The following is a 22,456-nucleotide window of genomic DNA, read 5'->3' as shown; positions in this document are numbered from 1 at the left end:
GCAGCTAATAGATGGGATTGGGGTGGATTTGTTTAAAATCCACTGCTAAATTTATGGCAAATTTTGCTGTTGTGCTCTTAGATGGTGTTGTGGCTGCATTGAACTGAGTCTCTATCAGTTTTCTCACCTTATCGGTGTTCTGTGGGGAAATAAAAGTAGACCGTAACAGGTTTTCAGCTTCAGGGCGACTATTTTAATATCAATGCGTCTGGAACAGTGTAGGGAGAGTAGAAAATAAGCTTGCAGGTGATTTACAACTCGCTATCATGAGTTTGGCGTCATTGCTTTGTAATGAGCAAATATCAGGAAAACATTCCTGTGGTGGAAAAAAGGAACTGAAGCTTAGAGAAATACAATTCCGTTAGATTGGAAAAATTGTTGCTTGATTTCAGCCTAACTAGGTTTACTATTCCCATCCCTGTTTGTAATGATGTATTTCATTAGTTTGCGGGGCATCTGTTGATGCTCACTGGACCGACCACTCTGGAGGCTTTCGCAAATGCAACCGGCTTTCCATTAAGCTTCACATTTCGCAAGCAGCCCACAAAAGGTGAAGGCACAGGGGCTCCATTTTGATTTGTTGTCCCTAATTCAGGAAAGGAAAAAGCACAAAGAGATTCTGATCAGATTATACGACAAAAAGCTGAAACTCTCTGAAAGATATAATGCCCAGCGGTTCATGGATTTACCCCCAATGTGAAGCGATTCCAGGGCCGTTGAATATGACGTGGATTTGGGGCCTGCTTTCTCCTTGGACACGGAGTCAACCACTAGTTGGAATGCGTTCCTTTTTTTGGAGACTGAGAAACAACAATAACAGAAGAATTTTAAAAGCACAACTATCAACATGTGACTCACGTTCTTGAATGTTTTTAATACACGATGTCCTACCTGTAACCTCGTGAAATTTTCCATCACAGAGGCTTTTACGAGGTGTTACTGAGACACTAACAGCTCCATTACCATCATTTGCTTTGACGCCCACCTGGTAAAACATATTTTGTCATCTCCTGCAGCTTTTCTTTTGAATTGCTGCCCAATTAGCTGTCACAAGAGCGAGAGGTTTTACCTTGTTTTCCATTAAGAACACATTAAGGCTGGTCTTATCACTTTGAACGTGGAAGAGAAGACCCGTGAGGTGTTGAGGGCGCAGCTTGAAGGACAACAAAAAGTGCGAGCCAACGGTGAAGTAGTTATCTAGAATAGAAATGTTCTTTATGAGTGTGCGGATGATTGAAACACATCAGCAGCATCAAGATTTTTGAAATACAAGGCCAAACCTAAGATGATGTGACCGCCACCAAAGTATGTCCCTTCCTCTGCAAGCCCATGAAAGCACGGTAAGGCTTTGTGGCTCACCTCAGCTGCACCAACAAATACATCATTCATTTTGAATTCCCTTATACAGCTGATAACACTGTCTGTGGGGATGTTGTGTCCCTGATAAAGGACAGGAAGAGAAAAGAGAAGCCGGTCAGTGTGCAAACAAAAAGATGTGGGAAAATATTTGCCATAGCTTGAGTCTGATACAGACTTTAGTGTTTTTGCTTTTTGTACCAGCTCCCAGATACACAGGGTTGTGCAGGTCTAAAGATGATCCCTCATTGTTTGGTAAGCGGCCATCAGTCACACGGATCCCATCAACCAGAAGATGAAAAGTGCTGTTCTCCACGCTGAATTGAACCTGCGCACACGCAAACAAACTCAGCCATCCACAGAATATAACTTCACCATCACTGTGATATGATTGTGATATGACACACAGATATGAGAAAAGAATTACTGCATTTTTTCCCCTGCATATTAAGAGTTATGTCCTGATTGTTTATGATAAAAGTGATTTAGAAATTAGTTGTTCCTCCTGCTTTCCATTTATGCTCCAACAAACTTTCAAAAATCAGTTCCATTATGTAATTGCCCACTATGTCATTATTTTTTTTAATGTATTTTATATATTTTGTATATATATTTCTTGTTAGCGGTGTTTGAATTCCCATTGGAAGCTTTCTGATATCAGTAATTTTCTTTTCTGCACCATTTAAATCCTTAACGCTTCATTTTGGCACTGCCCGTTGTTTAGGGAAATAAATACATTTACTTTTTGAGAAGAATAACATATATATTTTCTCTGCCTGTGAGACACTTGGGAACAACAAAAAACAAATTGGTTTTTGTTGTTGTTAATTTTGTCATCCAATCAAAGCTTAATTGGTGCTGCTGTAAAGGTTATATTTGTTTGCTCTAATGAAAGATACCTGCTGCCCAGCTGCCAACAGTAGTAATATTAATTATTGTTTTTCTTTATTATTTTTTTTTATTATTTATTTTGTTTATTCTTTTAGTTTTGGTTACCTTTTTTTGTTCCATTGATCTCCTCTTTAGAGATATCGTCTCCTCCCTCATGTTTCTTAGTGTTTGCCTTTTTCCTGTGTTTCTTTTGCTTCTTTGTTCAATCCGATTAGTCTGACTTGCATTTTGCTGGTTTTCTAGTTTTCTAGTTTTATCCTACTGCTGATAAAATCTATGTGAGATAAGCAACCGAAATTCCCATATATCTGCAACTGTTCCTTTGAAATCAGGAGTCCAATGTTTAGAGCTTTGCTGCTTTTATCACTTAATATTTGTAATGAGACTTGGTTACAAACTCTATGCCAGTTGCCATCATTGCTCTTCTCCTTGTGCTGGATGATTCTGTTTTGACCAAGTGACATCTTGATCTTGCCGTTGGCCATGTACAGAGCCAGGAGGGGGACGGCTCCTCTTCCTGCGACATGGAGGATGAGCCCTTTGGACGATTTGGTATTGATATCAAGAGAGAAGTGAGGCCTGAGACACATGAGAACAAGAACAAAGTCCCTTTAAATGTTTATGAATGAATTCACAGCTGGATGAAGGTTTGACGAGGCACTCTAAAGGTTACCAAACCAAACCAGTCATGGAAAATGCCATTATAATTTTCAGGTTTTAGTATTTTACCTATAATTAAGGTTTTCTTGTGGGAGGTTGTAACTGACCCAGCTGTCTTTCTCATAGAGTTGGTATGCTCTCTGGGGTCTACATTGACTGCCAGCTGGAGTCGTAATCTGACACACAGCAGAAAAATGACTGCTGTTACTATGTCATTATCCAGCAATAGGGGAGCTGAAAAAAATAATAGTTTGATGTGCTTACAAGGTTGTGCGTCTGGGGCCTTTTCATTGTGGAGTGCGGTGGGGGAGGCTGACTGCACTGACCAAAGATAATGTCTCCAGTTTGCGATAATGAGCTTAGATCAGCAGGTAAAATACTCGGCCTGTGTGAAATGAGGAGATTTTGTTTCATCAAAATTGAATCGTGTTATTGTAATAAACAGATATATATTGTGAGATATATTATAAAGCAACTGAAAGAATGTATAACAAACCTGCTTGTATAAAGATTAGCAATGCAGCCTTTGAATTTTCCTCTTTGCATGCTGATTTGGTCTGAATGTGCCGGACTCACATTTACATTGTCAATGCTAAGCAGCAGCCTGAGAAAATCACGACAACATTAGCGACGTGCTGATTTTAAATTTTAATTGCAATAAAATCCAGGTATCAGCAAAAAGCTGACAGATCTTACCCTGATGGCTTCCCCACTGCAGACACGTAATGCCAGACTCCATCATTATACCTTTCATTTGACCTCAGGGTATAATTAAAACTATAAAAAACCACAAAGCCATCGTCCAGGGACAACTGGAGATTGTGGACAGGTTTGGAGCCCTGCAGTGAGAGTACTACTAAAGTCATCTTGATATTTTCCTTTTGATTTTCTTTTAAATCAAAAAGTGTGGCACACGAGATTTACCTGAGAGCCGCTCTTCAGAACAACGCCCCGCTTGCCTGTGCTCCTGAAGCCTAACGAGACTCTCACTGGCTGTTCGTCCCAGGCAAACAGAGAATCGACAGAAAGAGCCGAATTCAATGTAGCTGCACGAACACCCTATACACAAGCCAGAAACACACTAGTATTAGACCCCTGTGTCTACAGGCTATTCATTTAGTGTTTTAAAGCTAGACAGAGATTGACTTTTGAAATAGGAAATGTCACATTTTTCCACCTACAAATGAAAAGTTAACTTTTTAAGTAATAAAGCGCACTATTGTTGAAGTTGAATACACTACTATATCCTTAATGAGTAACCACTGGCAACTAATTTAAGCCCGTGACAGTTATATTATTTTAATATGAATATAAGAAACAAACTGCTGCTACAGTCTTTTTTCCCCTGTTATTTCCAGGTAGGTGTGATAGCTAATATTGGCCACATCATGCTACTGACTTCATGATTATTCTTCACAATAACGATTGGTTCATCATGGTTCATGGATTTGTTAAGTGAGGGGTGTCTCTGACTGGAAAACTGAGATAAGGGGTTTGTCAATCACAAGGTACCTTGCCGTGAAGCGCCTCAATTAAACATCTATTTTACACTTAATGGTGCCATAATTTTCAAAAAGAACACGCTGCTATGTTACATAAGACACAAAGTTAATAAGGCAACAATTTGATGGGGTACTGAGATCTAAAAGTGAGAAGTAAGTACATTTGTACGAGCAGGTACAAACACACTAACGAGGAGTTTTCCTCCTGCTGTGCATTAGAAACTAGGCACATTCGAAGCACCGCTGCACAGGCATCAATTCTCATACTTAGATACTTAATTGGGCCATAATTTTAAAAAGGAACACTCTGCGTTATTATATAAGACACAAAGTTATCAAAACAACAAGTTCTTGAAGAGCTAAAATGAAGTGAGAAGTAGGTACAATTTCTCATAAACTTTTTAAAAGTCTGACTAAGGAGAATTACCCCCCTGCTGTGCATTAGAAACCAGGCAGGTGCCGTGCACTTCTGCACTGGCTTCACTACTCAGACTCTGCGGTTAAGTCCATCTTTTATTTAAAAAAAAAAAAAAAGTTTCAAAAAGTCTATCCTCTGATCATCTGAGAGAAATTTTAATGCAGATTTGTAAATGGTAAATGGCCTGTATTTATATAGCGCTTTTACTAGTCCCTAAGGACCCCAAAGCGCTTTACATATCCAGTCATCCACCCATTCACACACACATTCACACACTGGTGATGGCAAGCTACATTGTAGCCACAGCCACCCTGGGGCGCACTGACAGAGGCGAGGCTGCCGGACACTGGCGCCACCGGGCCCTCTGACCACCACCAGTAGGCAACGGGTGAAGTGTCTTGCCCAAGGACACAACGACCGAGACTGTCCGAGCCCCGGCTCGGACAGTCTCGGTCCGAGCCCCGGACCGAGACTTACCAGTGAGGAGACTGGACATCCACTGCTGACACCTATTGTCCTGTTGTACTCAACAATCTCAGCATCTGCTTTCAGGTTATCCACGCATCCCCTGAGCGGTGCAGCTGTGATGTTGTGTCTGAGATTCAAAGGCAGACAGGCTCATAGAAAAGGTCAGTTTGATTAGCTGATACTGTTTTCTTCTAGACTACTCAACACACACATTGGCACTGGCATTTATATGTCATATAGTAATGGTCATGAGAGTGGTTTGATTTTTTTGTAAGTCTTTCAGTAGGGAATTATTTGTTTCCCTCCCAGAGGAAGCTGAGTTTGACATGATTTTAAAAGCATCGTGTGTTGCATTACCTCTCTCTGAGCTCTGCTGGAAGACCCCCAATGTAATAACTGATGTAGTCTGTTTGAATGTGATCTGTGGAGACCGTATTTTGCCCATAGTACACAATTAATTTATCTGCAATGGCAATTGCAAACTGCGTGTCCTGAAACAGGAAGCATATGCTTAGAAAGGCATGAATTTAACAAAAAGACTTTCAAGTTTTTTAAAGTAACTAATTGTATTGTTGTTCTTACAAACAGAGACACTCTTTCAGCACTCCGAAGTCTAATCTCTCTGTCAGCTTGTTGACCTTGTAGCACAAGGAAGCCTCTCTCCACAAACACACAGAAAAAGGACTCCTAAAACAGAAGAAACACATGAATTTTAAATCTTTTTTTGTTTGTTTTTTTGTTAAACATGCAGTTATATAAGTGCTTCAAGCATCTATTCAAAAATTAAAATCCTACGTTGTTTCCAATGTAGAATAACAAGGCATTTGTTTCTCGGCTGTTTGTGTGAAATCTGAACAGTCGCCTCTTTTTCCAGTCAGGATCCTTTATGAACGCCATGCGGTAACCTCTTCCTTCATAATAATCAGACACCTCTCCCTGTGCAATCCTAAACACATAATTTAATCATTATTTGACCTTTTCTAGTCAACACAATGTCCGACCTTTATTTTTAATTTTTTGTTTTATGCTTACTTCACAGTGTGCTGTTTTGCATCCATATTGACAGCATGTTTGAAGTTAAAAAGGCAGACAGGATTATCATTCAGGTAGGAGAGTTTTATGGCTCCTCTGTACTTGGGGTAACGCAGCTCCACTGGAGGCTATGAGAACAAAAGAGGACTGAAAATTGGACTGAAAAAGTGAACATGTCATTTACTAATGCAAATGATTTTGTTGAGTACACTCCTGTTCTCTAGGGCTCAGAAGCTCTAAGCTATTTTTCATTAACCCATTCCCACAAAAGGATGATGACAGACTGTGATAGGGACTTTGTATTTCAACTTCTTCACAAAAAGTACCTTTCTCACTAAATTGTTCAATTTCAGTCTCTGAATAAGACTGTTGTATGTCATTCATGCAGTCTATGGAACCCTATTTCCACAAAACAAATATTGTCATATATACTATAAAACAGTGATATAATATATAAAATCAAATCCATATCAAAATTGGGAGATCATGGCTTCCATCAAAACACTTCTTTCAGCATCAAATAAATTCCAAATAGTTTTCAAAGAAAACTTAGAAAATCATGCAATACGTTGAGTTACCCCATGAGTCAAAATCTTGACAATAAACAATACAATAAACCTTTTTCCGTACTTTTTTCTTTACTTCTTCCACCCATCAAGTCAACTGAAGCTGTGTGTGCTGGAAACTAGTTTTTATATGTTAGCTTTTCCTTTATTTAAAACCCATTATCTTTGGCTAAACAAATGAAAGACACAGTGTCTAAACTTTCTGTGTGCTTGCTTGTGTGTTATACAAAAGTTATCATTGCTATTGCAACGTTTACAATTTTACACAAGCTTATTAAATGAGTTTGAATTGGCTTTGAGTCGTCTTTCAACTCTCTACCCCTTTAAACACTATAAATTTGCAGGCAGGATGAAATGAAAGCAGAGACTTATTACAGTGAAGTAATCGGGATAGCCCCCCACGTAGAAAACGACACTGCCTGGATCCAAGTCGAAGACGCCTGTCATTGTGTTTGGGAGGTTACGTTTAGGAGGGAGACTGACACGCTCCTTTGACGTGAAGTTCTTTGTGACGTTCACTTCAGCGTCCTGGTAAACCCTGCAGGAATTGTTGGCACGAAGATAAGAAACATGTTGGTGACATCATGTAAACTTTCAGCTAGCAAATCCATGTTCATTTTAAAATACACTTCTACCATATGTACTCAGTACCTGTGGAAGATAACTCTGTCAACGGCTGAGGAGTTCACGCTTCCGAGTGTTATTTGGCTGGTTTCTATCTCATGAACCACTCCACCCAACTTATAGACACAAACCAACACAGTGTTTCTGATAGCCATTCCAATGTAGTCTCCAGAAGCCTAGAAATGTAATAAAAGAAACCTAAGGTATATTAAAGAAAAAAACAAAAAACTACATCATGCTTCCTGTGTAGGCCGGTATGCACGCTCACATTCTTGCTGCCCAGGTAGAAAACGAACAGGTTGGCATCTCTGTGTTCATCCTGGTGTCGTTTTCGTCTCACATCAGACTTAGCCGGGATTTTGTGATGCCGATTGAGGAGAAGATCGACAGCTGTAAACGCTTTAATGTCCTCAAGGTCTCTTGGAGGGTGAAGCTCAATGTGGCTCTTTCCATTGAAAGTGGTGCCAAGAGAGAGCTGTGACAAGAGACGGTAGAAATCGTGTGTGTCACAAAAACAGATAATTTATGTGTTTTTAAAAAATAAACTATTGTATTCATACATTTATTATTTTATTTTTACAAATTAGGGGTAATGGAAACACGGTTGCACTACTTTGAGTTCTATTTTTGGTCCACCAACTCAAGCAGAATTTCTGGTTTTTTTGGTATTTCCAATGTGAATGTTTGCATCAGAGTTACTAAATGAAGCAGCTTTCCACATGTAAATAATTCTAATGTCACCATCCAAGTAGTAATTCTAGCTGGTAAAGTCTGTTGATTTCTGAAAGGTCAGACTCAGCAAAAAAAAAAAAAAAAATGTAACCAAGTATATTAGCTTTTTGACTCAGCACCAGCATTTAAGGCCGTATTGTGTTCAGCAGATTATCTAAAACTTCCTGAGAGCAGTCGCATGTAGCTGACCCTGTAACCTGGTTGATCCTCCAGACAACAGATGTCAGTCTGGGCTGTGCAAAAATTTAGTTTCCCATAGCTGGCAGCCTTGTTACTCCTGATCAGAGGGGAAAATACTTTCAGCTTTGTCTATGAATCAAGCCAAAATACAATCCAGCTATCATGCTCTGTCCTCCTTTCACCAAAAACAAGGGAAATACTGAAGATAATCTCTGCACACTCCAAGGCCAAATGAATTCTCTTTGGATAGTGCTTACATAGCACTTAATATATAATGTGTTAATTTGAAACAGCCTTAAGCAATATATTAGTACTTTTGAGAGTTTATAATGACTCTTCTATATTGTCAATGCTGATCACTCATCTGTTCTTATATTACTTGATCTTACTGTTGCATTTGATACAGTGAATCATGAAATATTAATTTCCTATCTTCAGCAGTGTAGTGATATCAATGGCACTGCTCCAAACTGATTAAAGTCATATCTGATTAACGGTTCTTTTTCCAGTAGGATTTGTTCTAAAGCGTCCACTTTGACCCGTGGAGTACCACAGGGGTCAATTAAAGGCCCTATTCTGTCTCAGGCTTCATACCTTAATGTCATGTAAAGAAACCTGGTGTAAATTGTGATTCCTCTCTGAAATTAAAGACAGATTAAATCTGTCACTATAGCTAGCTCCTTTTAATAATGAAAGTCAAACCTCTTGTTTAGTTTATTAACCTTTAATAACCTTTCATCATATTATTATGTTTTCCTAATTGTTGTATCGATTGTTGTGCAGCACTTTTGTCAGGGTCTGCTGTGCTTTAATGTGTGAAATAAATGAACGTCCCTTGACTTGAAAAGTAAATTGCAAACATAATAAAATATCTGTCTCGGTAATAGCAGGTAACACTTTACATTAACAATCATTAAAAAATTGTAAATATCTTGTAATTAGATCAAAAGTTTGTATTATTGTTTTTGCTCGTATTGTTAATACTCCTGTTTGAGTTACTTCCTGTTTTATTGAATAATATTTTCTTTGTGATCGTTAATAACATCCTGCTTCCCTCTATTTTCTGTGCCACTTTTATTCAACTAGTTAATCACTCGCCCCAGCATATGTACCACCTGTTGTTCATTTTTCTGTTGCCACATGGTCTTTTAATGTCTTGGAGTCAAGCATTTAATTTAGTGCAATTTTTTGTGACATGATTTTATTTATTTATTTATTTTATTCATTTTTATTATTTTAAAGTTTTTTTGAGAAGTGTGGATTTTTTTAATTAGTTTTTTTATTTCACTTTTGTGTATTTGTTTGGCCTTTCTGAGTTATTTGATTTTCTTGTATTGCATTTATTAATGAAAGCAATGCAATACTGTGAATTTTTACATTTTAGCAATGCTAATTTCTCTTGAAAACTTGAAGATACCTGCAAAGAACCATGAAGCTGAGGAAAACTGCAGACACAGCCGACAGCTTCATAAGGTTCAGTCTGCAAGCTACACATTTCATATGCACACTGTACTGTCATACACTGTGAGGCTGTTCCAGCTTTAAATCAAATCTGACAAGTCAATTAAGAAATTAATAGGAAAGATGAAATTAAAAAGAAAATGTTACCCTATTAACAAAGTTTCTTGTCTCCTCTATTATGTCCTTGATTCTCTGGATGCTTTCTGTCATGTTTGGGTGAGGTGACATCCTCCTACCAAGAGCCTTGACTTCTGCGAGCTTGTCACTCATCACAGGGAATGCTTTGTTGAAGCTTTTTACTTAAGCGGATAAAATAACAACACATAAAACCTTTAAATGACTGTATTTTAATTGCAAGAATATGTTTAAGGAATTTAAACACTTACCAGCCTGGTCTGCATCTGTCAACATGTCATTTATATTCACACTGATATTGGTTAAAGTTATTCTTCCCACTTCCTCGCTGATATTTCTCAGTCTCTCTTTCACACTGCTGACTGTAGCGTTAGCATCAGAAGCAGCAGTTTTCACAGACACTATCAGTGCCGCTGTGTCATCTGAAATACAAAAGAAAAACTATCATATGCAGATACAATAACTAATTTTACGTTTATTTTCTGATCTGCATCAATTCCAAGTGCTCTACAAACCTCTTTTGATCTCTTTGAGTTTGTCACCGATGGATGAGGTGTCGATTCTCAGTGATCTTCTTTTTTTCTTTTGTTTATTTACACGATTCCTGTGAGCATTTACTGTACGTGACACCGCTGTTCAAAAGAAATTAGAACACCTTTTCATTTTGCACATTCAAACTCAATATATTTGTCTTGATACTTGTTTTGTTTTTACATACTTTTAAGGTGACTTTGAGTGTCTCTGGTTTCCCTCCATAGATAACTTGAGTTATCTTTCAGCTGTTCAGACCTGCTGATCAGACCTCCCTTCTTCACATCCTAATTTATCATTCAAATATTGCATTAATATTTTCTATAAACACGTAGATTTTTTAATAACTCTTACTAACAGCACTGAAGTTACCTTTAAGGTTTGATCAGCAGCCCTTTTGGACTCCTTTGCTGCCTTCTCAGCCATTTCTACTGCCTTAATGATGCTGTCATAGGCCCCTATACCCAGGAGGCTGACCAGTGAAGTGCTGTTAGTAGCTGTATGAAGCGCTCTGTAACAAAATCCAAGATGGTCTATTATGTTAAACAAGAAACGGGGCCCAAGCTAATCTAAATCTGCCTTGCTTCTTTATTTGTTCTTGGGATTCACACTCACTGTTGTAATTCTGTCACCACTCTTTTGAGCTCCTTTGCATGCTCCTCTGCCTGGGCTATAGCTTCCACCTCTGCTATTTTTAAACTGTTGTTTAACTGCTGAAAGTGTTCCAGCTTGGCACCATCCAACTGAGCTGCTCGCTTCTCAAATTCCTGCAATTTAAACAGTAAACTTTAATGCAAAGTCCAATACTTTTGAGAAGTTATAAAAAGCTGCTTATTACTTTTTTAACTTCCTTAAGTATCGACAAATTGTCAGTAATGTTCTTTAGCAGATCTTTAGTCATTTCAGTCCCAGGATGGAGAGTGCTTTGTTCTTTATCCAGCTGAGCTTTAAGATGCTGGAAAAAGAAGAAAGATAAAACAGTGTGTCATCAGAAATGTATGACATGGCCAATGAGAGCTTTATTTCCCATTACCTGCAGCTCCTGTAGGGCAGTACGACTCTTGAGGTTAAGACCCCTTGCTCTGTCAACTCTGTCCTCTGCATCCAACAGCAGCTCGCCCAACTCTCTCACAGCAGAATGTGAGGCCATGAGAGAGTCTCCACTCTGAATCAGGATGAGTTGTTTCATTTCTGCAGCAGCTATCATGTCGTTGCTGATTAGTTCTAACACTGAAGAGAGTATGCAAAATTTAGATATCAGAGTTATTTGATATTGGCCACAGAATGTCTTCTAACTCTAATTTTGACAATTATATTTTCATTAATGATGAAATTATTAATCTGCAGTTGTGTTTCTGAAATGGTTTGGCTGATTGTTCATGTCCTCTGTTCTGTTTAAAGATCTGAGACGCATTCCTGCCACTACAGTTAGGTCCATATATATTTGGACACTGACACAAGGTTTTATCATTTACTGAAACATATTCCAATCATAGTTACATCATGGACTTGGACATTATCTGTAGACTCAGCTTTCATTTGAGGGTATCCACATTCAAATCAGATGAAGGTGTGGGCAGTTTCTTCGTACTGTCATTATCAATTAAACAGAGAAAAGACCTGGACTTAATTTGAGGTGTGGTGCTTGAATTTGGAAGATTTTCCTGTGAAGATGCGGTCAGAGGAGCTCTCCATATCTTTTTGTTCAACCTACTGAACGAAAGCCAAAGGCCTGCACTTCAACTGCATCTGAGTTGTTTTGTTGGAAATCATTGTTGTAAAGTACAGAACTAAAATTGGAAAAAAGTTGTCTCTGTCCAAATATTTATGGAGCTAACTGTATATCTGCCACATATTTGTGTTTGCTCTGGTTCAATAAACGGTGAGAGCCTGGGTCACATACACTATGGGAGTCAAAACTATCTCCACATCCAGACTATTTGATTTGCACACACAGATTAATCTTGCTGCCAGTCAGTCAAGAGTGGAGGATTAAAGTGAGAATCACCCCAAATATGGAAGTATAGGTTAAACCAAGGAAGTATACTGGGCCTGATGTTTTCATGAGAATAATTCTGCTATCTGGGCATAGATGGATGTATCGACCCATTCGGTATAAAGGTACATGCTGGCTACTTAGCCTAGCATAAATACCGTAAACAAGAGGAAGAAGAGAACATCTGTAGTGTGTAAAGTAGTCACCTTTTTAGTTATTGGTGGGTATTTGTTCCTATTTCCATTTGATTTCAGCAGATATGCTGCAGTTTCATTTTTAGCAAACGGACATGCCAGTTGGTTATTTCTTAAAATGTCAATTAAATCTTTATACAGTCATTTTTATATAAAAACATTAGTGAATTCTCAACTGGTGAAAGGGGGTTGGTCTTTGTGGAATAATTTAACATGAAACACAATGTTTGTATTTAAAATACTAAATGCCAATGTGTCCATTTTCAGCCCCACTCTCTCTCCTCATAAGCATACTGTAATCTCTATGCTCAAGGAAAAAAGATCTCTAACATTTATGTGCCTTCTCCTGCTCGCTTCCTGCTTTGTCCCTCTGAGCAGTGCAGCCTCTCTTTCTCATTTCCTGCATGATGCGCTGAGCTTCTTCCATCATCCTGCCTTTGTCCTTTTCAGAGAGAGAAACTGAATCTTCAGGTTTCGCCTCAGTTAGCTGCTTTATCAGATCTGACAAGAGGAGAGACAGTGCTGTTAAATGATATAGCTGAGCCCGATGCCCACTTTGACATAACAGGTGATTCGGTTTCCTTAACAAGTGTCACAAAGTCTTTGGCAGGAGAGGCAGGAAAGGTCTGCTTGTACCTGATATCACTGAGCAGAAATTATTAAAGTTAGGAACACTCCAACTTCACGCTGATAAGACCACATATATTTTCATATTTCAGAGATGTACCTTGTATTGGTGTGAGAAGACCTCCTGTTTTAAATAGATCTTCTGCCTTTAACTTCGTTTCATTTGCAGACTCCAAGGTCTTCTTCAAATATGATGTAATGTCAAGGTTCTGGTAAAATTTTGGAAAATATTTAAATATATTTAATAATAAGCCAACATAAAGAGCTGGGAAAGCTCCCTGTGGGTTCTCTGTCTTTCATTCTATTTGGCTATCCTCTACTATTCTAATATGAGTTTGCATTTACAATTAAAAAGGAAAAATTATCAGTCTCTTGGATGAGTTACATTTTGATTAGCATGGGAAAATTCACTCCAGGTACCTCATCACTCAGTTGAGACAAGTCATATCTGTCAGCAGCCACATCTGCTTCCAGCTGTTCAACCTTTGGATCCAGGAGTCTCACAGCAGTACTGTGCCTCCCCATCTGTACCTAAGAAACATTAGATAAGAAGTACTTTGAACTTGGATAAATGTTGCTGCATGATCTGAAATAGCAAATATTCTCAAGGGCAGTGTATTTTCTCAGAAAAACACCTATTCCCTGTGTGAATCGCTACCTTTGCTTCAGATATGTTAGCCTCCAGGTTGTTCAGAGTAGATCGTGATACAGGACTATGACTGATGTTCTGCAGCTGCTGCTTCAGCCAAACCAGATCATCATCCATCTTCTCCGAGTCCACCAGCAAAGTGTAAGTACAGCTGTCACACTCTGCTGGTAAAGGCAAGATGAAATGTAGTGAGTCTTAGTTTTATAGGTCAAAACACGACTGCAAGATGAACTTTCAACACAGACTCACCATGACAGTGATCCCCACAGTTACTATTACCAGATGTGATGCACTCTGTTGAAAGGAAAAAATAGTAAAGTTGGATCTCATCACATGAAGGCCACTTTAGCTTTCATATTAGCCCATGTATGCAAATCCATATATGGAGATACAGGCTACAAAAATATACAGTAAGTATAAGTAAGTTGTAGGAAATCAAACAAACAACAAACAACCAAAAATACATAAATAAATAAATAAATACAATTTCATTTAAAATGTATATATACAATAATATTAATTTTATGCCTTAAATAACTAAAATTACATCAAGAACATGTAATTAAATTAGATGCTGAGGAGCATGCCCGAGAAATATGAGAAGAATTGAAAGCAGACCTTCATTAAAGCAAAATAAATTGCAACCAGACACTCTGTACCCATGGAGGTCATGTTTAGTCTCTCACAGCTCAATGACTACAGACACCGTCCTTCAGCAATGTTTTCACTCTATGTTACTGAGTGGTGATTTCCTCAGCTGTATTTGTAGACTATACATTACAGATGCATTGCAAAGTGAACCTGGAGAAAACATCGGTGCACTTCTGGCACAAAGGGATTGAGATCTTTTTTTTCTCAATGAGTAATTATCTATTTATTCATTACTTATTATGTATTTCTTTATTGCATAAATAGTCACCTCCAGTCAGAGAATCACACATGTTCAAACCATTCTTCTTGCAGTTGCAGGGCTTGCACATGCCCCCATGCACCATGGGATTGCCATAATAACCAAATGCACATCTTAAAAGGGGGAAAAAACACGAGAAAAGTAAATAAGTTTGAGGGTTGGGGCGTTTGCTGCAAAGATGAAGATGCAAATGATGTACGGTTACCTCTCACATCTGACTCCACTGTAACCATGTTTACACAAACATTCCACCACTCCTGAGCCAACATCGAGGCAGGCCAGTGCAAAACTAAAACAAAGAGTGAAGGTCTTCATATTCACGCAAAACAAGGAAAAGGAAAGCTGTGCAGGAAGAGTAGGACATAAACAGATACTGACTTGTTCTCTGTAAAGGGACATGGACAGGCACGACAGGTTCTGTTCACTGGATCTTCAAAATAACCCTCCTTGCAACGTTCACAGCGATTTCCTGCAGTGTCGAACTGACATTTCTAGAGGCCAGTTAGATCAAACAAAAGAAAAGGAACATGGTTTCCATCTGGCCCAGCAGCGTGACTACAAATGCTACAACACTGACATCTGCTACAATATTGTTTCTCAGCAGCAGAGACATCACTTGTATCTGAGTAATTATTGTCTTTTTGTGTGTGCATGTGTGAGTCAGCACCCACCACACAGTTCCCTGTACGCTCATCACCCTCATCGGAGAGCCCGTTGCAGCTGCATGGCACACACTGGCCCCTGTTCGGTCCGGCCCACTCTCTGTAGAAGCCAGAGCTGCACTTCTGTAATGACACAGCGAGATGAACAGTCGACTATGGGGCGATTAACATAATGGAAAACTCCAGGGGTGCTTGACCTACTTTAAAGTAATGCATTACCACAAATCAATCATTATACAAGGTGTAAATGCAGTTCTTGCTGTAGTATTTGCTGTAAAGTGCACTGTAAGAAAAAGTCCTAATATAAAAGTATTTTACAGTTTTGATCTGTTCTTCTAGAATATCATTAAATTTACATAAATAGACTGTGATTTCACATTTCAAATGTAAATTAATGTAAAATCACTGTAATGTAATAAAACATAATTTCCTTGTTTTGTAAATGTATTTGTCTGTACATATGCATATTTAGATTGTTAAAATACATTCACAAATGCATCATGATTGCACAAATATTTGTCCGTTATGTGAAGGATTGAACTGTTAAATTCAAATGTAATGCTATGGAAAAATATATAACATGATTCCTATAAACTTTGTTTACATCAAATAATTATTACTATTATTGCTATTTAGGGTGATCGTGGCTCAAGAGTTGGCAGTTTGCCTTGTAATCAGAAGGTTGCCAGTTCGAGCCCCGGCTCGGACACTTTCGGTCGTTGTGTCCTTGTTAAAGACACTTCACCTACTGGTGAGGGGCCGATGGTGCGATATGGCAGCCTCGCCTCTGTCCCAGGGCATGCAATGCATTATTATTTAAACCAACTGTTAACTGTATATTTCTGTACATTTAAGTATTATTATTCATATTGCCACATTCATTGACCTTGTTTATAGGTAATTTCATTGTTTGATCACATTAAAATGCTCCTAATTTAATGTTTAAAAGCACATGAAAAAGGCAAAATCCCATGTAAAATTAGGGCAACAAACTGTATTGTCATTACTGAAAATAACCATATTTTTATGGGAAAGTTATTTTCTGTTATTTCATGGTATTATTTTGGCGCCCCAGCTGCCGGAATATTACTGTTTTTCTAGGATTTTTTTTTTTTAACAGTGTGGTGTGCGACATAGAGATACGTATTGAAGAGCATGTGCATGTTGGAAATGAGTCTGCTCCAGGTTATTATATATCCAAGTAAAGGTCTGGTGAGCTTAGGATATCTGGCACGTAAAAAAACTCATGTCTGATAGTGACTGCACAAGAGTTAATAGTAGCTTTATATGCTCAGATCACAAAAACCGAGTCACTAAGATTTCTTGACCTTGTTTTCTCTCACTGCACATAATGTAATAACAAACAGTAGTATAGAAAATAAGAAGGAAAAACACAGTGAGTAACAGATAAGCCAAAAAGCAGCTGCATTACCTGAGTGGCAGCACCTGCTGTCTGGTTGCTGAAGGAAGGATCACAGAACGTTTTCCTGCTGTGCTGCTTCTGACGGATCTGAGTGCGTCTGTCATGCCAACACTTTGGATATTTCTGAGCAGAGGGACAACTTGGAGCAAAGCAGAGCAAAAACAAAGGCGCTGCAATGCAAAGCCAAGAAGCAGCCCACTGCATTTTAAGTCTTTCAATGAGCCCTGTGAGTGTATTAAAAAAAATCCTCCCTGCTAGGAGGGAGCTTCGACTGAACCTTGGAGCTTTTTGTGCGAGAGAGTTGCAGAAAAGCTGGATTGTATAAGTGACTGAGAGTGTAACTATATGTGTGACTTAAGATCAAAGTTCAGTGAGGTGTGGTTGCACACGAAGGAAGACGCAGTGTGTGAAATAAGTGACAAATGAATCTAGAAGAAATCACAACTTTTGAACTCATATGGAATATAGTTTATTAAAGCAAACAGGAGTACCAAAAATATCAAACAGAAACAAAAAAAACCACAGATGTAAAAGCTTTATTTGCACTCACTTTTAAAATAACCATTACATTTGTTCTGTTTGCTCACAGATTCTTGTTGAGGCCAGGCTCAGTTTTTTCTTTTTAGATTTTCAATTTTTTCTCATTTCAACCTAACAAAAATAACAAAAAGTTGCAGTCTGGCAATGAAAGTTACAAATCAACTGTGACTAATATTGCTTACACAGGGTACCCTGATTTGCTTTATATGGTCTAATCTACAAAATCTATATGTTAGTGTGTATAAGGTAGCCCTTTAATCCATGAGGAAAGTGTTTATTGAGGTTACAGAACACAGGAGCCGAGGACCATTTTCCTACTGACTTCTGTACAATTTTGAGTTCTTTTTTAAACCAGAAGAGTCGCCCCCTTCTGGCTGTTAGAAAGAATGGAGATTTTAGTTACTTTCACTCTGAATTCACTTTTCAGACTAAGAAACTACATCTATGTTTAACACAAAGTCTATGAATGAAGGTCACACAAAAAGGAGGGCAACAAAAACAAAACAAAATCCAGTATATGATGATATGTTGAGGGTGGGGGCATTACTGGACAGGGCAAAGGCTCCACTAATTTTGGACAACATCTAAAGGTTTTGGAGCAATATCGCCATCTAGAGGATGTCTGTTTCAGGTAAGACTTTGACAAACTACATTTTGCACATAATGCAACAGCAAGAGTTCAAATCTAAACTGGTCTGCTTCCAGTTTAGTCCTATCAGCCAGTGAAAATATCAAAGGCGGCTCTAATCTTTTGAGTTGCTGAAGGTGACCCTGGTATTAATCACACATTTATTTTAGTTATTTTATTATATTTTTTTTATTTACCTCACAAAGATGTCCCTGAGAGAAGCGACATGTTCATTATTAAAAGGTTTCAACTTTTCATAAACATTTACTAAACTGTCAGAAAGGTGATTTGGGCTGTATGAGCACTGACTGTTGATTTGTGGAGATGAGGTCCAATGGAAGAGCGTATCCTTGAGATTGCCACATCTTATTAAATCATAGAATAGGGTACAAGGCGTAGCTGGCGAGGCCACAAGCGTTTTGGCCATTCCGGACGATTCGCATAAAGCCGCCTTCACCCCAGCCAGTTCCCCAACTATTGGGGGGGGAAAAAAGACATTTTTAGGTGACAAAAAGTGGAGGTTTTGTTCAGATGCTATCTTTTTCTTTTAACAATATTGAACAAACCTGTTCTTGATGATCCAGTAGTCTTGGCCTTCTTGTGAGCCATAGCCGACCAGCAGCACTGCATGATTCAGATTATTGGGGTTGCAGTTGGGCTCATCATATATTCCTGCAAAGGAAACATGAACCTACTTAACTGACTTTTGGAAATTTGTGGGAAGCAAAAACAAACTGATAACACAACAGTGACATAGAATAACCCTTAACTCAGAGAAGGAAAATTCTTAGTGACCAGTTGTTAGGGAACATTACTTGTGGTATTTCTTACTTTTTACATGGTGGCTTCTTATACATAAAATGCCCAATTTTTTTAAAAATGAGGTCCTGTGAATGTAAGCTTTTTGCTTGGGGAAGTTTTTTTATTCTTGGATCTGTATGATGTGAAGAAGAGGATATCCTCGGTATGGCACACAGCTTGGGTTGTGAAAACTGATGAGCAACCCACATGCTCTTCACATTTTATGTTTGTGAGGTGTAGGCAACTCAGAATAAAGTTAACCTAAAGGGAATACGGTTTTTAAGGGGGAGGTGCTTAAATTGCACTTTTTAAAGGCAATTTATGAACCAGAGCACCAGTATAAGTCAAATGAGGCTCATCTTGAACCATTAATCATGCAGAGTTACTCAATTAAACTCCAAAAATAAAAAACATGAAGCTGAAAATTACCATAATAAGTCCTGTTTAGCATTTAGTTCAATCTCCAACAACTCCTAATGGGAATTTCTGGGTCTTTAGTTACTAAAAGCTTTGTTGTGTCCCCAAGATAGTTGCTAACTTTGTTTGTCTGCTCACTGTTGCTGAGTATCCGATGGGATTATCAAAGCTTTTTTGCTGAAAAAAATAGCTGCCATACAATGAGAACAAAAACAACTAACAACAACAAAGTTGCACTTTGTCACTCTTGTCATATGTGGCTTAATGTGGCTTTGTTAATCTAAAAATTCTCATTATAGCAGCTCTGAGTTTAAAAAGTCCTCTTCTTATCAAAATCGACTTAAGATAACATAACTGTTATTTTTAAGGCAGTTAACCTGAGCTGTAGAACAGGAAGCTTGCATGATCTGCATCAATAGCAACTGTTATTGGTCCAATAGTTGCCAGAGCATCAGCCATAGCTTGCTCATCTCCCCTGGGAATGAACCTGTAGTCCCTGATGTGAGCAACTGCAAGCCTGCTGTCGTAGAAACAGGGCTGAGTGTCCTGTTAAGAGAAATAAATGTTAACCACAGCATGTCCGCAGAATTATTTACTTTTTTATGATGTAGGATAAGACAGCAGCGTCCTACCACTGAGGTGTATGGGTAGGTGTTTGAAGACTCCAGCCCGTTGCTGACCACATAGTCATAAGCATTGGCCATCCAGGCACCACTGCACCCATAGGTACCAAAGGATTTAGAACAATCCACTAAGTTTTGTTCGCTCAAGGATATCAGCTGACCTGTCTTTTTGTACAGCTGTGCCTCTATAGCTCCCGTAGTGCTGAAGGCCCAGCATGACCCACAAAAGCCCTGCAAAGAACATTTAAAACAAAGATCTGATTGTGATTCAGTCTGAATATACCCACTCATGTGATGGAGGGACAGTCTTACCTGATCTTTAACCTCAGTCACAAAACCCATGTTTCTGTAGTCAACAGCATAGCCATCTAAATGCCTTGCATTGTTACGCAGTCTTCGAGCTGAGACTTCTTTCCCTCTCTTTACAAACTGAGCATTCATCTTGGCACCTTGCAAAACCCGGTATTCTTGTTGTGTCTGCAAATGTAAAACAATTTTTGTTCACAGTATCACAGTATTCACAGTTTGTTACAGCAATTAATCAGACAATTCTTTTTTTTTAAGGTCTTTGTGGAAAATAGTAGGTACATTTAGGAGCTGGTTAACTCCGGTTAAGTTCTTTGTTGAAACAAAACACTTCTACTCTACTACTAAATTCTACTAGAACAAAACAATACTCCTTACTAGGTCTCCATATCTATTCATAGCCATACTGAATGACTTCATCCCCATGAGAAACCTTCGGTTGTTGTCTTCAATCAACTGCTTATTCTCCTCCCAGATGGCTCTCCTTTCCATGTCATCCTGATGGTTAACACAGGAAAAGCACACGCAAGAAAAACTCGAATAAATTAGAGAACATGTGGACTTTTCGTTAGAGAACATTTGCACTTATTGTTGTTGTGAGGATTTTAGATGTGGAGGCTGTCTCACTGATTCATCATAGCTTATGCCATATCTGCTTTTCCAGATCTCCCACTCAGTCGGGGCCTCCTCATCTGAGTCTGCCAGCACGTGCTGCAGGCCACTCAGCAGGACGGACAGCAGAGCAGCTTTCAGCAGAAAGCTGGCCTGCTGGACTAGAAGGACCAGAGCATTGCACAGTTGCATTGTGTATATGTATAATTCATCATATTTCATCATATCATGTTGAAAGGATGGCCTCATGAGCCCTCTGACTGCAACTGTATTATCAATCAAAAGAAAAATGGAAATCTAGTCAATATAAAAAGTGTTCTCTGAGCTTATGTTAGCTTAGGTTAGTTTCTTTAAAAATCAACAGTGAAAATAGACTTAAGGGATTTTATAGAACAAACCAACATATAAAAGAGACATATAACATTATATAAGATTAGTTGTTCTTTTGATATTAAACAAAAAGCTCTGGTCAGCTTACCTTCATGCATGTGAGTCTGTTTTGGTCCCATATTCTGAGAGCAACTCTGAACAGTGACACCGAAACAGACCTGCCTTATAAAGCTTGTCAGTAAGTACATGTTACTACTATACTTTAAGTTAATCCCTAAATCAACACTCATGACAGCAGCTGAGAAGGACATTAGTCAACAAAAATAAGATGCTTATCATGCTCCTCCTTGGCCATAGTGCTGTAATCATTTAGAGACAGCTAAAGCAGCAGTTGTGTAAATCCCTCAAATACTGGTTTATAATTGAGCACAACAACCGTCACATAACTGTGCAAAACAAACTGTGAAAGGGGAACTTTATCTAAATAAAAGTGCCAGTGAACTGATGTAAGAAAGCTGAGGGTAACATTTCTGCATTCAAGAGTGCATACAATAAACAGTAGTTAAAACTTAACCAAAAGCACAGAGCTTGCAGGCATACAGATCCGTTGTGTAAGCAGGATTTCACTGCCATATTCGGCTTCATTTTAAGTCATTCATACTCGGTATAATAGTTTATTTTAGCAAAGTTCTGCTACACAAATTTGTATTCTGTTTAGACATTTTGGATCTTTGTTCTGAGAAGATGAGGGATTTATCCTTTCTTTCTTAGAAATGTGAACTAAGGATAACCACAGCAGACTTTTGCTCTCTGAAATAATTTAGGACTAAAACACAAACAGAAAGTTTCAGAGAAAAATCCCCAAGATCAATACAAGGGCTTAACAGAGAGGGATTTCTTTTTCAGTTGCTCCAAATCTTTGCTCACTTGTTCAAAGTTTTAACGTTTTAAACACGAACCACATTATTAATTATTTATTATTATTATTATTAATAATAATAATAATTATAGTTTATTTCATTTATTTAGACTTTAAGATTAGATCCTTGGTTTAATTTTTAACAATGATCTCCTTATATGTATGTCAATAGTGGAGTAAAAGGCGAAGTTTTTTTTTTTTTTCAGAAATGTAGATTACAGTGAAGTATAGTAAAACACAAATGCTTTAAAATTAGTCTTAAG

The 22,456-nt window shown here is 38.3% G+C and overlaps 2 protein-coding genes across 2 annotated transcripts; both read right to left on the bottom strand.

Moving 5' to 3' along the window:
- Window positions 1-440: 440 nt before the first annotated feature.
- On the bottom strand, window positions 441-17,221 carry lama3 (laminin, alpha 3). Its single transcript, XM_085348398.1, has 38 exons — window positions 17,027-17,221; window positions 15,604-15,717; window positions 15,311-15,423; window positions 15,138-15,221; window positions 14,942-15,045; window positions 14,272-14,316; window positions 14,032-14,186; window positions 13,794-13,904; window positions 13,474-13,582; window positions 13,077-13,247; window positions 11,590-11,786; window positions 11,395-11,511; window positions 11,172-11,323; window positions 10,929-11,067; window positions 10,744-10,843; window positions 10,541-10,657; window positions 10,277-10,447; window positions 10,038-10,189; window positions 7,786-7,992; window positions 7,545-7,693; window positions 7,269-7,431; window positions 6,328-6,455; window positions 6,091-6,241; window positions 5,878-5,982; window positions 5,653-5,786; window positions 5,305-5,422; window positions 3,832-3,966; window positions 3,604-3,746; window positions 3,404-3,511; window positions 3,172-3,292; window positions 2,977-3,083; window positions 2,646-2,826; window positions 1,535-1,684; window positions 1,281-1,440; window positions 1,070-1,197; window positions 892-985; window positions 690-800; window positions 441-586 (listed from the first exon to the last, which is right to left on the bottom strand). The coding sequence occupies exons 1-38, from the start codon at window positions 17,219-17,221 to the stop codon at window positions 441-443; spliced, it is 5,085 nt and encodes a 1,694-aa protein (XP_085204524.1).
- Window positions 17,222-18,559: 1,338 nt separating this feature from the next.
- On the bottom strand, window positions 18,560-21,453 carry cts12 (cathepsin 12). Its single transcript, XM_085348270.1, has 8 exons — window positions 21,423-21,453; window positions 20,960-21,105; window positions 20,711-20,830; window positions 20,339-20,503; window positions 20,036-20,257; window positions 19,781-19,949; window positions 18,752-18,857; window positions 18,560-18,659 (listed from the first exon to the last, which is right to left on the bottom strand). The coding sequence occupies exons 1-8, from the start codon at window positions 21,451-21,453 to the stop codon at window positions 18,560-18,562; spliced, it is 1,059 nt and encodes a 352-aa protein (XP_085204396.1).
- Window positions 21,454-22,456: the final 1,003 nt, after the last annotated feature.

The sequence above is a fragment of the Diplotaxodon limnothrissa genome, linkage group LG23 (assembly GCF_057381915.1).
Source record: "Diplotaxodon limnothrissa isolate DT_005_m linkage group LG23, D_limnothrissa_male_GT1.1, whole genome shotgun sequence".
In the NCBI taxonomy this organism is placed as follows: Eukaryota; Metazoa; Chordata; class Actinopteri; order Cichliformes; family Cichlidae; genus Diplotaxodon; species Diplotaxodon limnothrissa.
The sequence above is the reverse complement of the archived record's forward strand: the minus strand, read 5'-3'. Positions and strand labels throughout refer to the sequence as shown.